Below are 15141 nucleotides of genomic sequence, written 5' to 3'. Positions count from 1 at the left end.
ATGATGCAAGTTTAAACAAGTCGCGTAAGGCGAAAATACAATATTTAGTCAAGTAGCTGTCGAACTCACAGAATGAAACTGAACGCAAGGCAACGCAGCAAGACCGTATACTCGTAGCATCGTCACTCCACCGCCCGTGGCAAAGGCAGTGCCCGTGGAATTGACAAGAAGAGCGGGATATTCGTTGCGCTGAGAAGGATAGCACGCTTTTCTGTACCTCTCTTCGTTTTAACTTTCTGAGCGTGTTTTTAATCCAAACATATCATATCTATATGTTTTTGGAATCAGGAACCGACAAGGAATAAGATGAAAGTGTTTTTAAAACGATTTCGAAAAAAAAAATTTGATAATAATTTTTATATATTTAATTTTCAGAGCTTGTTTTTAATCCGAATATAACATATTTATATGTTTTTGGAATCAGCAAATGATGGAGAATAAGATAAACGTAAATTTGGATCGTTTTATAAATTTTTAATTTTCTTTACAATTTTCCGATTTTTAATGACCAAAGTCATTAATTAATTTTTAAGCCACCAAGCTGAAATGCAATACCGAACCCCGGGCTTCGTCGAAGATTACTTGACCAAAATTTCAACCAATTTGGTTGAAAAATGAGGGCGTGACAGTGCCGCCTCAACTTTCACGAAAAGCCGGATATGACGTCATCAAAGACATTTATCAAAAAAATGAAAAAAACGTTCGGGGATTTCATACCCAGGAACTCTCATGTCAAATTTCATAAAGATCGGTCCAGTAGTTTAGTCTGAATCGCTCTACACACACACACACACGCACACACGCACACACACACACACATACACCACGACCCTCGTTTCGATTCCCCCTCGATGTTAAAATATTTAGTCAAAACTTGACTAAATATAAAAAACACACGCTGTCTAGCAGTGTGGTAGCGCTTGTGTGAGTGTGTGTGTGTGTGTGTGTGTGTGTGTGTGTGTGTGTGTGTGTGGATGGGGGTGATGAAAGTGTGTGAGTGTGTGGGTGTGTGTGCTTGTGTCTGTGTGTGTATCTGTGCCTAGCTGTCCGTGTATGTGTTAGTGTCTGTGTTTGTTTCTGAATGTTTAACTATAGACCGATCAAGCAGTTATCTAGTTTTCATTTCTTTCTTGCTCTTCTCATGTTTCCCATCTTTCTCTCACTATCTTCTCTCACTATCTTCCTGTTAATATCTATAGACCTGCACTAGACCACCTTCGTTCGTTGACAAACCAAAAGGGACACATGCCTTTCAGCCCAATGCGCTCCAGACTCCTCTAGCAAAGATCATCTCGTAGCAGTAGAATAGCTGTGCCTCTGGTGTCGAACCAAGTGCACTCGCTTCCTCGCACCAATGCGCCAAATGCATGTTTATGATGATCTGCTGCGTCCCAATGATTACATTTTTGCACAAGCGGGAGAGGCCGTATGGCCGCATGATTGTTTTTCAGTGGTGATAAATGGCGCTGGTTGGCCGGGCATTGACTGACGATGCTGCTAGATGGGGAGCAGAACGCGGTGTTTTGTGCTGTTTTGGGCGTTAGAAAATGAATGTGCGGAGGGATGCTTGGTTTACGAATGGCAATAATCCCTTTGGAAGAATGATGCGACTTGCTGCTTTTATTTGGGGGTGGTGTTGAGTTGGGGGGTAGGGGGGCAAGGGGAGTCGTAAATATGTGTCTGTGTGTGTATTTGCTTGTGGGATAAACATGTGTGTTTTTTAGCTAGTAAAACGCATTAGCGTAACTGGTTTCTACGTTTCTTTTTAGCGTTACAAGTTTCTAAATTATAAGCAAAAGTTAGGTTCAAAGAGAAGGACATTCCCAAAGTAATAACACATTTTTTTTAACCGTTGAATATTTTTGGTCGTACTGCAAATCATATTTGATTCTCTCATGGACAAAATGTAGGTCAATGGAAACAAACACACAATTTCTGTTTTGGATAGTTATATTAATCTTGCTGTATTGCTAAACATATTTTAATCTCTTTTGGACCAAAGTTGCGCCAATGAAAACAACAAACCCGAGTTCTGATGATAGATCTGTTGATCGTGTAGTATTTAAAACATCTTTCATGTTGTCATGACAAATACTACGATCAATGGAAACAAACAACTCGAGTCATGTTGTATAGACTTACGTCAATAGAAACAACAAATAGAGTTATGTTGTATAGACTTACGTCAATAGAAACAACAAATCGAGTTATGTTGTATAGACTTACGTCAATAAAAACAACAAATCGAGTTATGTTGTATAGACTTACGTCAATAGAAACAACAAATCGAGTTATGTTGTATAGACTTACCTCAATGAAAACAACAACGCGAACTTTGTAGTATAAACTTACGTCAATGGAAACAACCACGCGTGTTCTGTTGATTTGTTCGTATTACTGAACATATTTTAATCTATCAACGACAAAACTTACGTCAATGGAAATAACCACGCGAGTTATGTTGATTTTGTCGTCTTGCTAAACATATTTTAATCTCTCAACGACAAAACTTACGTCAATGGAAATGACCACGCGAGTTCTGTTGTCGATGGTTCTGTTGATCTTGTCCAGGATCTGCTCTGGTACTTTGGGCTCGAACTCATCTTCCGTCCACGTTCCCACCTGAAAGGTAACGGTACACGATTAATGGATGAGTATGAGCACAATATTGTTTTTAAGAAAGACAGAGAGAAGAAATAAACATTTAAGAAAGAACGAGAGCAGAACAAAACATCTTTGACATAATTAAAATAAGATCAGTGACACTTTTTTCAGCCAAACATAGATCAAACCAATGCTAAAACATAGTTCAATTTCGGAGGCGAGTTTGGAATACGCTGACATTTGTCGGACCATTTTTGCTGTAATTGTCTTATTTCATTTTATAGTTAGAAGTCTACTTTTTTGTTTGTATAAGGGTAAGTTTCAAGACGCATGTAGCAATATAAAGTGAAACAGCAGTTTTAATAACATCTCTGCTGAGTCGAAATTAAAGCATTAGCAGATTGTAGATTAGAATTTTATCCTTTTGGGCAAACTTGTTTGATGCTCAGTTTTAACTGAATTAGCTAGCCCCCTGCAGAAGTAAACCCTTGCGTTTATTTTTTCTTCTCCTTCTTGGTCTCATAATCCTACGAGCTTGACATTTCGTTTGTGTTGATATTTCAAATGAAGAGATGAAGAAATATGTCCCCTTGTCCTAAAAGATTATCTTGGCCTGACAGTTCGGTCGAACGAAATGAGTTCAGTTTTTGTTCCATCACTCTCCCTAACTTGATGCTGGGATATTTTTGTCTTTGTCTTTCAACATAAATCAATGTACGAAGCGGTTACCTCGTCCGATAAAATTCCCTGGGCCTGATGTGATTGTTTCTCTCGTGGTCGGTTGCATTTCTACACTTGACATTTGTTCTTGTCAATTTCAAATGAACATATGTGCGAATCTGTCACCTCTTCCTATTCAGTTATCAAGGCCATTCTGATCATCATCGCTCCACGGCTATCACCAGTTATCTTTCTGACCGGACGCTAAAGTCCTACGCGAATCTATCAAAACAAGAATACAGAGTTATCTCCCATATGTTGTTCGCGAGCAGTGTTCGCGAGACGAAAATGATTGCAGATTGGCCGACTTCGACAGTGATCTCCGTTCTGTTCTTCACAGTTATGATAAAGACATCGTTCTAAGGTCAAAACAAGTCGAAATTTTGGGACTGCTGCCGGAAGGAGACCATAATATATGGTTGCATCACTGTCAGAAAAAATTCGTCTGCTCCAGCGAGCGCCGAAACCAAACGCTTGATTATCACGTTACACTTTTGTCATATTTAGAGTTGTTTGCACAGTAAATACAGACGCGAAAAATAGCTTGCTTGAAACTGTCCTACATATCAATTCCTTTGTAATTTAAAAATTACACAACACCATGAAAAATCATTATCGACGATCGCGAATTTGCTTATATCCATAACACATTACGAAAAGATCTAAATATGTAAAAAAAAAATCGATTTCTTACCCACAGAAAGAAAACGAAGGCATCCTGTCAGGGATAGAATAAGCCGAACTCATTTTGACCTGAGGTCAGGATGTTATCAAGGCCTGACAACACTAACCACCCCCCCCCCCCCTCTTGGTCTCGTACGTTTGACATGTTTTTTGTTTTTTAAACATTTTATTTTAAAGGAACACGGGTGCCAATACATCTCCCCGCCTAATGAGATGGTTTGGGCCGGATAATACTGTCCCATGTTTTTACCCTCTTGGTCTGATAATCTTCGAGGCTGAACATGTTTTTCATTCCAAAGCAATAGATGTAGGAATGTCTACTTGTCCTATAAGATGATCAGGGCCTGGCAAGAATGTCAACAGTTTACGCCAGACACCCCAGAGTATTATTATCCAGAACATGTGATCTTCTTAACGTTCACATTACAACAAAGAGACAAAGCCTATACACGTTTTGTGTGGAACATGACCTGGTTAAGACCACAGGAATGACACCGACAAAAACCAGGACGCATTCTCACGGGAAATACGAGTAGAAGAAAAACAGAAGAAAGACGGACTGTTGTTAACCCGTGACTTGTAAAAATGTAAAAATGTAAAAATATATCGCATTCCACAAAGTAATGCATGCCTTTTATTATTATAATTGTTTCTTGTTTAAAGCCTCTCCGCTGGGTGGTGGGGGTGAGGGGGCCCGGGTAGCTCAGGTGGTAGAGCTCTTGTCAAACCCCTGATAAAGAAATCATCCCTCGACCGCAATGATTTAAAGAACTACAGACCAGTTTCGAACTTGTCGTTTCTTTCAAAGATCTTGGAAAGACTGGTCTTGCTGCAACTTAATGCCCACCTCTCATCAAACAATCTTCTCAGCAGCCTCCAATCGGCTTATAGACCTGCCCACAGCACTGAAACTGCTTTGTTGAAAATTGTGAACGACCTTCTGATGGCTCTCAATAACGGTAAAGTGTCTGTTCTCACGCTTCTCGATTTGTCCGCTGCGTTCGACACCATTGACCACTCAATTATGACAGCCCGCCTTGAGGCAACTTTTGGCATCACAGGTTCTGCACTGTCCTGGTTTGAGTCCTATCTCTCGGATAGGATTCAAACAGTCGTGGTAAACGGCATCAGTTCAGAATCCACAGTCCTTCAGTTCGGTGTTCCTCAGGGATCCGTGTTGGGTCCAGTTCTTTTTGTTTTGTACATGAACCCCCTCTTTAACCTCGTCAAACAGTATCCTATCGATCACCACGCCTTTGCAGACGACAACCAGTTGTACAAAGACAGTGAGATTGATCAAATTGATACCACTGTGAGTGAAATGGAAGACTGTGTTGTTGCTGTAAAGGCGTGGATGACGGCTAACAAACTACAGCTAAACGACTCGAAAACTGAATCCATGCTTGTCAGGTCCCAGTACAGATCTTTCCCTGAAAATTCTTTGCCTTCTAGCATTCATGTCGGTGATAGCGACGTCAACTTTGTCTCTTCTGTGACTAATCTTGGCGTTACCTTCGACCACTTCCTCAACCTTTCCCAGCACGTCCAAAACATCCGCACAATTGCGTACAGTAACGTAAGGAAAATCAGTTCTATCCGCCACTATCTTACCCCCCAAGCCGCTCAAACTCTAGCCTGTTCTCTAGTTCTATCCAGAATAGACTATTGCAACAGCCTGTTCTATGGCTGTGATCAAAAACTTGTCGAGTCACTCCAAAAGGTACAAAACTCTGCCGCCAAATTGATATATCGTTCTAAGAAGTTTGATCATGTCACACCACTTCTTCGTTCCCTTCATTGGCTTCCCGTGTCCGCTCGTATCAGATACAAGCTTGCTTGTATCTGTTTCTCTGCCAAATTTGAAGATGGCCCTAAATACCTCCAGGAACTGCTCGTCACATATGACAATCCCTCTGACTACAACCTCCGCTCACGCGCTGACAGTTGCAAACTGGAAACTCTCGAGCGAAGCTTGCCTTCTTTTGGAAATCGCTCGTTTGCTTCTGCGGCTGCCATTGTCTGGAATTCTCTCCCTTCCTCCGTTCGCCATTCTGCTTCTAAGGACTCTTTCCGCAGTTCCCTTAAAACGCACCTTTTTCGCGAATCCTTGTAAATTGTCCTTGCCATCTTTATAGACTGTTAGAGGTGAAGTTAGATTTGTTGTTTGAATGTGTCTTTTTTGTATAGTTGCTTCAGCTTTGATTGAGCTATAGGGTTCTGTATGAAATTTGCATTTAGTCTTTCTTTTTCTTGCTGAGTGTATGTACAGTCCAGAGAGGAGACGGACATGGTGTGAGCTTGTCCAGGGGGGTATATGAACATCTCAGTGGCAGGGGGGTGGAAGCACTTGTTAATGAGTGGGAGTGTGTATGCGCGTGGTGTGCACGAGGATGTATGCACGTGAGTGATATTTGTAAATGTGTATTATTATAATATCCTCTTTGTATTTATATTATTGAAATTGTTATATCTCGATGTACAGCGCTAAGAGCATAGTTAAATTTGTGAAGCGGCGCTATATAAGCTATCTTTATTATTATTATTATTAGAGCACTGGACTTGTGATGGAAAGGTCGCCGGTTCGAATCCGGGCCCCAGAGACGGTATCCATCTCCCACCCCCGTGTCACCACAATGGCACGTTAAAGATCTTGGTCATTTTACCATAAGTGCAGATGGCTGATACCTATGGAAGGCGAAAAGGGTCAAATGATCGAGCAAAAGGATCGTGCAAAAGGATCGATCCTTTTACACGATACTTTTGAACGAGCAGTTTCATCGCGCTGTTTCGGAAAATCATGGAACGGATTAGCACAAAGAACGAATCTAGAAAGTAAAGTAAGTAGATTACGTGTTCTGGTGCGGCGTGAAGGAGCATGAAATATCAAGAGAAATAAACAAAAAATTCTTCTTGTTTAAGCGAGTACATTTAGGGGTGTGTAGTTAAAATTACTGTGTGAAAAGTGTTTGGCGCGAAGCGTTCGTCTGCAACAGATCTAGATGTGCCACTTTCAGCACGTATACAGGAACGTGTACGGGTAACGTCATCAAATCTAGTTTTTACGTCACGCGTTTGAGCCGAGATCTGCAGTCTTGGTAAACAACGTATGATTTGGAACATTGTAGAAAAAAAAGTGAGTCACAGGTGACGGAATATCTACACGTACACGTACAGGTCTTTGCTACACGTTCGATCATCTGGAACACTGGACACACGTACACGCGAACTGAACTCTGAAGTCAGTTTGCCACCAAAATGTGAACTCCAGACTGTGTGCCGGTAAAATTCCGGTTCCACGTTTTGTCGGCACCGGATCCAGTAAAAGGATCAATCCTTTTGATCTATTCTTTTGATCGATCGTTTGACCCTTTCCGCGTGTCGGGCGGAAAGGGTCAAACGCGAAAAGATCGATCCTTTTGCTCGATCCTTTTGCTCGACCATTTGACCCTTTTCGCCTTCCATAGATACCCCCTAAACACGCATACATCAAAAGCCGTGAGGGCGTAAAACCTCGAATCGTATAAACCAATTCATGTCCAATATAGGCAATTAAGACCTGACGGACAATAAGCCCCTTAAAATGTACTTTTGTGGGGGTGATTTTAGATCCACATCCCATTTTGGTGCAATCCCATTTTGCCGCCGTCCCATTTTTTGCCCCATCCCATTTTCGCGACATTTCACAAGCCAAGCGTCATTTTACTAACATGTCATAACAATAGCGCGACATCCCATTTTGACACCATATCCCATTTGTGACCCTCCACCACGGAATGAGTCGCATGTCACCTTTGCATGATTTTCATATTTTTACATTTTCCTAAAGAGATTTTTATGCTCTATCCAGTGGTGAAAACCGTTTTAGAAAAGAGCGAACACTGTTTGAGTTATAAGCCTGTGACTAAGGTGACCCTCACGCTGTTACCATACACTCTCCGGACTTATATCGAGCCTAGCGCAGAACCGCGCGAGGTGACATGCGACTCATTTCGTCGTGGAGGGTCACATTTGGCCGCCATGTTGTTTCACCGCCATTCCATTTCGCCCCCATCCCATTGTCGCGACATTTCTCAAGCTAAGCGTCATTTTACTAACGTGTCATAACAATAGCGCGACATCCCATTTTGACACCATCCCATTGGCCGCCATCCTATTTTTGATTTATTCTTCTTGCCAAACCTCACTATACTACTATACTGCGTATAGGACTTGGTGGCCGAGTGGTAACGCACTTGCGCTCGGAAGCAAGAGGTTGCGAGTTCGACCCTGAGTCAGGGCGTTAGCAATTTTCTCCCCCCTTTCCTAACCTAGGTGGTGGGTTCAAGTGCTAGTCTTTCGGATGAGACAAAAAACCGAGGTCCCTTCGTGCACGTACACTACATTGGCGTGTGCACGTTAAAGATCCCACGATTGACAAAAGGGTCTTTCCTGGAAAAATTGTATAGGCATAGATAAAAAATGTCCACCAAAATACCCGTGTGACTTGGAATAATAGGCCGTGAAAAGTAGGATATGCGCCGAAATGGCTGCGATCTGCTGGTCGATGTGAATGCGTGATGTATTGTGTAAAAAATTCCATCTCACACGGCATAAATAGATCCCTGCGCCTTGAGTCCGAGTCTGGAGATACGCGCGCGATATAAGACTTCATATAACAATAACTGCGTTATTCAACTTACTAGGAAGACATTCCGTTACGCGAAATCGCATTTTTGCCACAATCCAAAATGTCGCGAAATAGGAATGGCGGCGAAATGGGATGACGGCAAAACGGCATGGCGACAAAATGGAATGTGGCGCGAGTGGTATGACACGGTGGTAAAATGACACTTGGCCTGTGAAATGTCGCAAAAATGGGATGGGGGCAAAATGGGCTAACGGCGAAACGGGATTGCGCCAAAATGGGATGGGGAGCTAATGGTACATGACATGGTGGTAACATGACACTTGGCCTGTGAAATGTCGCGAAAATGGGATGGGGGCGAAATAGGCTAACGGCGAAACGGGATTGCGCCAAAATGGGATGTGGAGCTAATGGTCCATGATATGGTGGTAAAATGACACTTGGCCTGTGAATGTCGCGAAATGGGATGGGGGTGAAATGGGATAACGGCGAAACGGGACTAATAGATCCCTTGACTTTGGGGTAGTGCGACCTTGTCACTGCTAGCTTTCCATTGGGAGGAAGCGACCGGAATTTCCCAACAATGGGACATCCTAGTAATGAAAAGAAAATGAAAACAAATATCTTAAAATTAACAGTCGCGCTACCCCAAAAGTCAAGGGATTTCGTTTTTGTCCCTTGACTTTGGAGATGACAAGAAAATGTCGGGCGCAAAAACGTGATTTACATTTTTACAAATCACGGGTTAACAACTTTTATTCGGAATTCAAAAATGCTTGAAAAAAATTTCGATCAACGACAAAACATTGATATTCTGATAATGGCCAGCACATGCACGTATGCACGCACTCACACACACACACACACACACACACACACACACACACACACACACACACACACAGCTGTTTTACAACGCACAACGGCAGAACGGGAGCATCTCGTTACTCCCCTATATCGTTACTCCCCCGGCTAGTTACTCCCCTGGCTTGTTACTAACCCTAACCCTAACCCTAACCCTAACCCTAAGGGGGAGTAACGAGCCGGGGGAGTAACGAGCTGATCCCCGGCAGAACGAGATTAACTGAACATGGTAACGCAAAATGATGTCTCTTTGGTGCATGCAAAAGTTAATTAATGTTGCCTGTTCCAACAGGTTGCTGATTTGTAACTTTGAAAATGCAGTCAAGAGTCGACGCGTGCGGTGAGAAGAGTCCACGAAATGATGCGTATTGTTCAACTCACATCTTCATGATTATTAAAGGGATGTTAATTACCATTGGATTGTCAATATAGAAATAACGATACAAAAGTAGCATTTTCTCCGAAGCCGAATTCAACTCGACCGACAGTGGAAAGAGATCGTTCACCTCTAGTCTCCGTGGTCGGAACATTCTGTCACTATCTGTCACACGATACTCAAATCGCGCAGAACGTGCATTCGTTCATCCCCAAACTCTCAGCGTGTTCTCTATCTGTGGATTTATTGAAAAAGATTCTTCGGGACAGTTGCGTGTTTTGTAATTAGTTTCTAACGCACAAGACTCCTCCGGAAGGGAGGATCACATTTCGCGTGACACTGAAGACTTGGGGCGTTGCAGATGTGTTTTTTTTTCTTTCTTTCTCTTTCTGGTTCTGTTTGTGTATTTTTTCTTCCTGTTTTAAAAAAAAAAGTGTCAACAGACTCTTGATATCTGACTCTGTGAGGTGGGGGAGTGGATAGGGTCGGTTGGAGGAGTAATTAGGTATTTAGGTAATGAGAGAGAGAGAAAGCGAGAAAGAGAGACACAGAGAGAGACAGAGAAGGAGACATAGAGAGACACAGAGAGAGACAGAGAATGAGACATAGAGAGCAAGAGAGAGAGGGAGAGAGAGAGAGAGATAGTGTGTGTGTGAGAGAGAGAGAGACAAAGAGAGAGAAAGACAAAGAGAGACAGAGACATATACAGAGAAAGAGAAGAAAGACAGATACTCAGAGATAAAGACACAACGACAGAGACAGGGTAAAACATAAAACAAAACAATTTTCGTTTGAAATCAAAACTCGTTTGCAGATGTTATGCACATTATCTCTTTCTATTAAACAATTCATTTCGTGATCACCATGTCACACTGACATGATATGACCCATTTTCATTCTTTCTTCTTCTGTTTCTTCTTTTGCTTCTCTTTCTTGTTCTGTCTCTTCTTTTTCTTCTATTTCTCTCTTTCTATCGGCTCTTCCTTTTATTTCATATTTTTTGTCTGATCAAGTTCCAGTCGGTGATCATGCAACAATATTTCATCCCCGATTTGCGTCAACATTTTGTGAAGTTCGAGCAATCGTTTTTGGAGTGCGTGCCTTCAAAAGGATTGTTCTGGTCTCCAAAGCACAACGGCAAACAACCGACATCGGAGAGCGAAATAAACGGGTATCCCGTGAGAGTGAAAAGAAATTTCCAGGCCAGGAGGTAACGAAATTGAATTCAGGAACAAAAGTAAGAAAAACAGGATATCAGTCCAAAAAGACGAAATGTTTAGTTTCCAATTTGGCAGAGAGTTCTTGGCAGATGAATGAGGACAGGATTGCTAACAGGGTCCAGAGCACACACGATGACACGGTACAGGTGGATTTGAAAAGGTCACGCGCACTTTTAAATGCGATTGACACACACACACACACGAACGCACGTACGCACGCACGCACGCACGCACGCACGCGCGCACGCACGCACGCACATACATACACACACACAAACACACACTTATACACACACACACACACACAAACAAACACACACACACACACATACACACACACACACACACACACACACACACATAGCTTTTATCATTACATTAAGCATCAACACCGCGACAGGGGATATATCGAACGACGATTAGAATAAAAACCCACACCGCATCTGAACAGCCTCAAATGTTTCTGTAAATGTATCTGGCTCCCTCTTGGCTCGAGGGGGCTTCAATGTTCTTATGAAGAAATGGCAAAAATGTGTATAGGGCGATGCCAGTTACGTCAGACCTTCTAAACTATCAAACGCTCAACTTGATTCTTTGGCGGTGATTTCATTAGAGCCCTTTGGCCTTCCTCTGTCCTTATCTACGTCTCTTGTTGGTAAGGGAGAGCTTAGCCATGCTTTTTTGGTTCGAACAAATCAAATGAAAATTTCTCTTCCTTGAAAATATAAAATAATGATACACATGTTACACATGATTTTGCAACATCAAATCTGTCTGTCTGTCTGTCTCTATGTGTCTCCGTGTGTGTCTGCGTGTGTGTGTGTGTGTGTGTGTGTGTGTCTCTCTCTCTCTCTCTCTCTCTCTCTCTCTCTCTCTCTCTCTCTCTCTCTCTCTCTCTCTCTTCCCCCTCCCTTTGTCAGTCTCCCTGTATCTCTCTATCTCTTTCTCTCTCTCCCTTTTTATATGTGGTTGCTCCCAAATGATGACGGCATCCACTCCCTTCTTTGTCCCACTTCAACAGATTTGCGATATAAAATGATGTGGTAATACAAAAACATCCAGTGAAGAAAAACTTGACCAGAGCAAACAACACCCAATCCTCTATTAAACAATCAATCACTGAAACATGTGCGTACACAGATATGCAAAACTAATTCGCTAGTACGAGCAGGGCTCCCCACGGCCGCCCCTCCTAGTGGGTCCCGGGACCTCCACTTTTAAATGTTAGAGTGTCAATGGACCCCCACTGCAGTATTTGAGAGGGTCCCAAGGGACCAAAAGCCGAAAAGTCCCAGTGTACTTATAAAACATTGTGGTCACGTATAGTGTACTGCAAAGTGTCGATTGCAGTCTGAAAATAGTATCTACGGTACGCACGATAAAGGAAATTTAGTGCGTCCTAGGACCCGCTCTTTTAAAATCTAGTGCGTCCAGGGACCCCCTCCATATATTTATAGCACGTGTTTTCGGCTTCTAGTGCGTATAGGACGCAGGGACGCGCGATATGGGGAGCCCTGAGTACTCGTAACATCCAATTCTCACCTCTGCAACACCTCGGTACATCCCGACCTCAAGCACCTCGAGTGAATGTCCAGTTCGTTGTCCGTTCTGGGAAAACTTGATATATCCACTCTCCCCAGTCAGCGAGTGCTGCAAAATAAAACACATAGTGATACAATATTTATGTTTGTGAAGATCACAGTATCATCGCAAGGCTCATTAGTATCATTTGTATCAGCACAATTTAAAACACGACGCAGACTATGACTGATGCAAAAATGATAACTTTACTTTTAAACGTCTGTTTAAGGCAATTAACATCAGCATTATATTAAACAAAAATATTCAGCATGCATGTATACTTTCGGCAACATACTTTTAATCCCATGTAATCACATATAAATATTCGTAAAAGATTTATATTTTGTCTTGGCCCAATCTGTTGTATAAGACATTCAGATAATTCCATATAGTAACAAACGTATATCTATATATATCTTTGGCGGGTTAAATCAATCTGTTTGATAAGGTATTCAGATACTTGCAAGGTGAAAGACTGGTATTGTTTTGGCCGAATCTCTTTGACAAGGCATTCAGATAGTTCCACAGTGAAAGACTGATATTTAAGAATAAGAATAAGAATAAGAATACTTTATTATCTCATAGAGAAATTCAGGGGTGGTACATAACAATAATACAAACAAGACATTGATTTTACATAAAACATATAGCACTATATAACATGGACATCTTTAAAGCACTGCGCTTACATATTCTCGCACACCTACGCGTATAACGAACTATGGCTAAACATCATTGCAAAATATCATAACATACAATATATTGCAGGAAATATACGGTTGTACATAAAACCAATACATACATACATGTACATTACTACTATTACATTATCGTGGCTGAATCTCGTTGACAAGGGATTCAGATAGTTCCACAGTGAAAGACTGATATTTATCGTGGCTGAATTTCGTTGACAAGGCATTTAGATATAGTTCCACAGTGAAAGACTAATATTTATCGTGGCTGAATCTCGTTGACAAGGCATTCAGATAGTTCCACAGTGAAAGACTGATATTTATCTTGGCTGAATCTCGTTGAGAAGGCATTTAGATAGTTCCACAGTGAAAGACTGATATTTATCTTGGCTGAATCTCGTTGACAAGGGATTCAGATAGTTCCACAGTGAAAGACTGATATTTATACTGGCAGAATCTCGTTGACAAAGCATTTATATAGTTCCACAGTGAAAGACTGATATTCATCTTGGCTGAATCTCGTTGACAGGGGATTCAAATAGTTCCACAGTGAAAGACTGATATTTATCTTGGCTGAATCTCGTTGACAAGGCATTTAGTTAGTTCCACAGTGAAAGACTGATATCTATCTTGGCTGAATCTCGTTGACAAGGGATTCAGATAGTTCCACGGTGAAAGACTGATATTTATCGTGGCTGAATCTTGTTGACAAGGGATTCAGATAGTTCCACAGTGAAAGCCTGATATTTTTCGTGGCTGAATCTCGTTGAGAAGGCATTCAGATAGTTCCACAGTGAAAGACTGATATTTATCTTGGCTGAATCTCGTTGACAAGGCATTTAGATAGTTCCATTGTGAAAGACTGATATGTTTCTTGACTGAATCTCTTTGACAAGGGATTCAGAACATTTCAAAATAAAAGACTCATATTTTTCTTTGCTGAATCTATATGACAAGGCATTCAGATAATTCCATATCTAAAGACTTATATATTTCTTAGCCGAATCTCTTCATTCATTCAGGTAATTTCAAGGTAAATGTCGTTACCGTATCGCTTTAACAAGAAACGTTGGCGATTCTAAGGTAAACCACTAACCATTTAACTTAGCTGAATCATTTTGATAAGGCATTCAGTTCATTCAAAGTTGAACGAACGATTATTTTATTGGCTGACTCTCTTTGACAAGGCATCCAAGGCTCTCCGTACTGACCTCGGTGAGGACTTTGGCCAGGTCCCTCCCGTAGCGCCAGGTGGAGCTGGGAGGGGGCATGCAGAGGGCGTCGTTACCCCGGTACGTGTCCTGCCAGCCGTGCACGCTGCCGAATAGGTGGGACCCCCCGTGAACGTGATACAGGCTGCCATGGCGACGCTGCAGCTCGATCAGCGTCTGGACGACCAGGGTGATCCCGTCCTCGGCGAATATGCTGTCTGCCTGTTGTGAGAACAGACAGAAATATATATGTGTAAGGCTGCTGGGAAGTGTGGTACACAAACGAAAATAAATAACGACACCTAAAAATCTTAGTAGAGAGCAAAGCCACTTGGTGTATACATACTAGCTGTTGGTTTGTTGCTGGATTGTTTTTCTGTTGTCTTTTTGGATGTTTAGATTGTCTATGTGTGTGTGAGAGAGAGAGAGAGAGAGAGAGAGAGAGAGAGAGAGAAAGAGAGAGAGAGCGAGAGAGAAAGAGAGAGAGAGAGAGAGAGAGAGAGAGAGAGAGAGAGAGAGAGAGAGAGAAAATGACAATGACAAATTCTTTATTTACGAGGGTAGT

General features: G+C 41.9%; 1 protein-coding gene across 1 annotated transcript in view; it reads right to left on the bottom strand.

Moving 5' to 3' along the window:
• The window catches only part of LOC138968050 (glutamate receptor-like), a 108330-nt gene that overhangs the window by 35030 nt on the left and 58159 nt on the right, over positions 1-15141 (bottom strand). The window contains exons 7-9 of the mRNA XM_070340613.1: positions 14577-14798; positions 12635-12742; positions 2515-2622 (exon numbers count right to left, since the gene is read on the bottom strand). Coding sequence (XP_070196714.1) covers positions 2515-2622; positions 12635-12742; positions 14577-14798 — 438 coding nt within the window. The remainder of the gene's footprint in view (positions 1-2514; positions 2623-12634; positions 12743-14576; positions 14799-15141) is intronic.

This window comes from Littorina saxatilis, linkage group LG6 (assembly GCF_037325665.1).
Source record: "Littorina saxatilis isolate snail1 linkage group LG6, US_GU_Lsax_2.0, whole genome shotgun sequence".
Taxonomy (NCBI): Eukaryota; Metazoa; Mollusca; class Gastropoda; order Littorinimorpha; family Littorinidae; genus Littorina; species Littorina saxatilis.
This window is presented reverse-complemented; position numbering and strand designations above follow the sequence as displayed.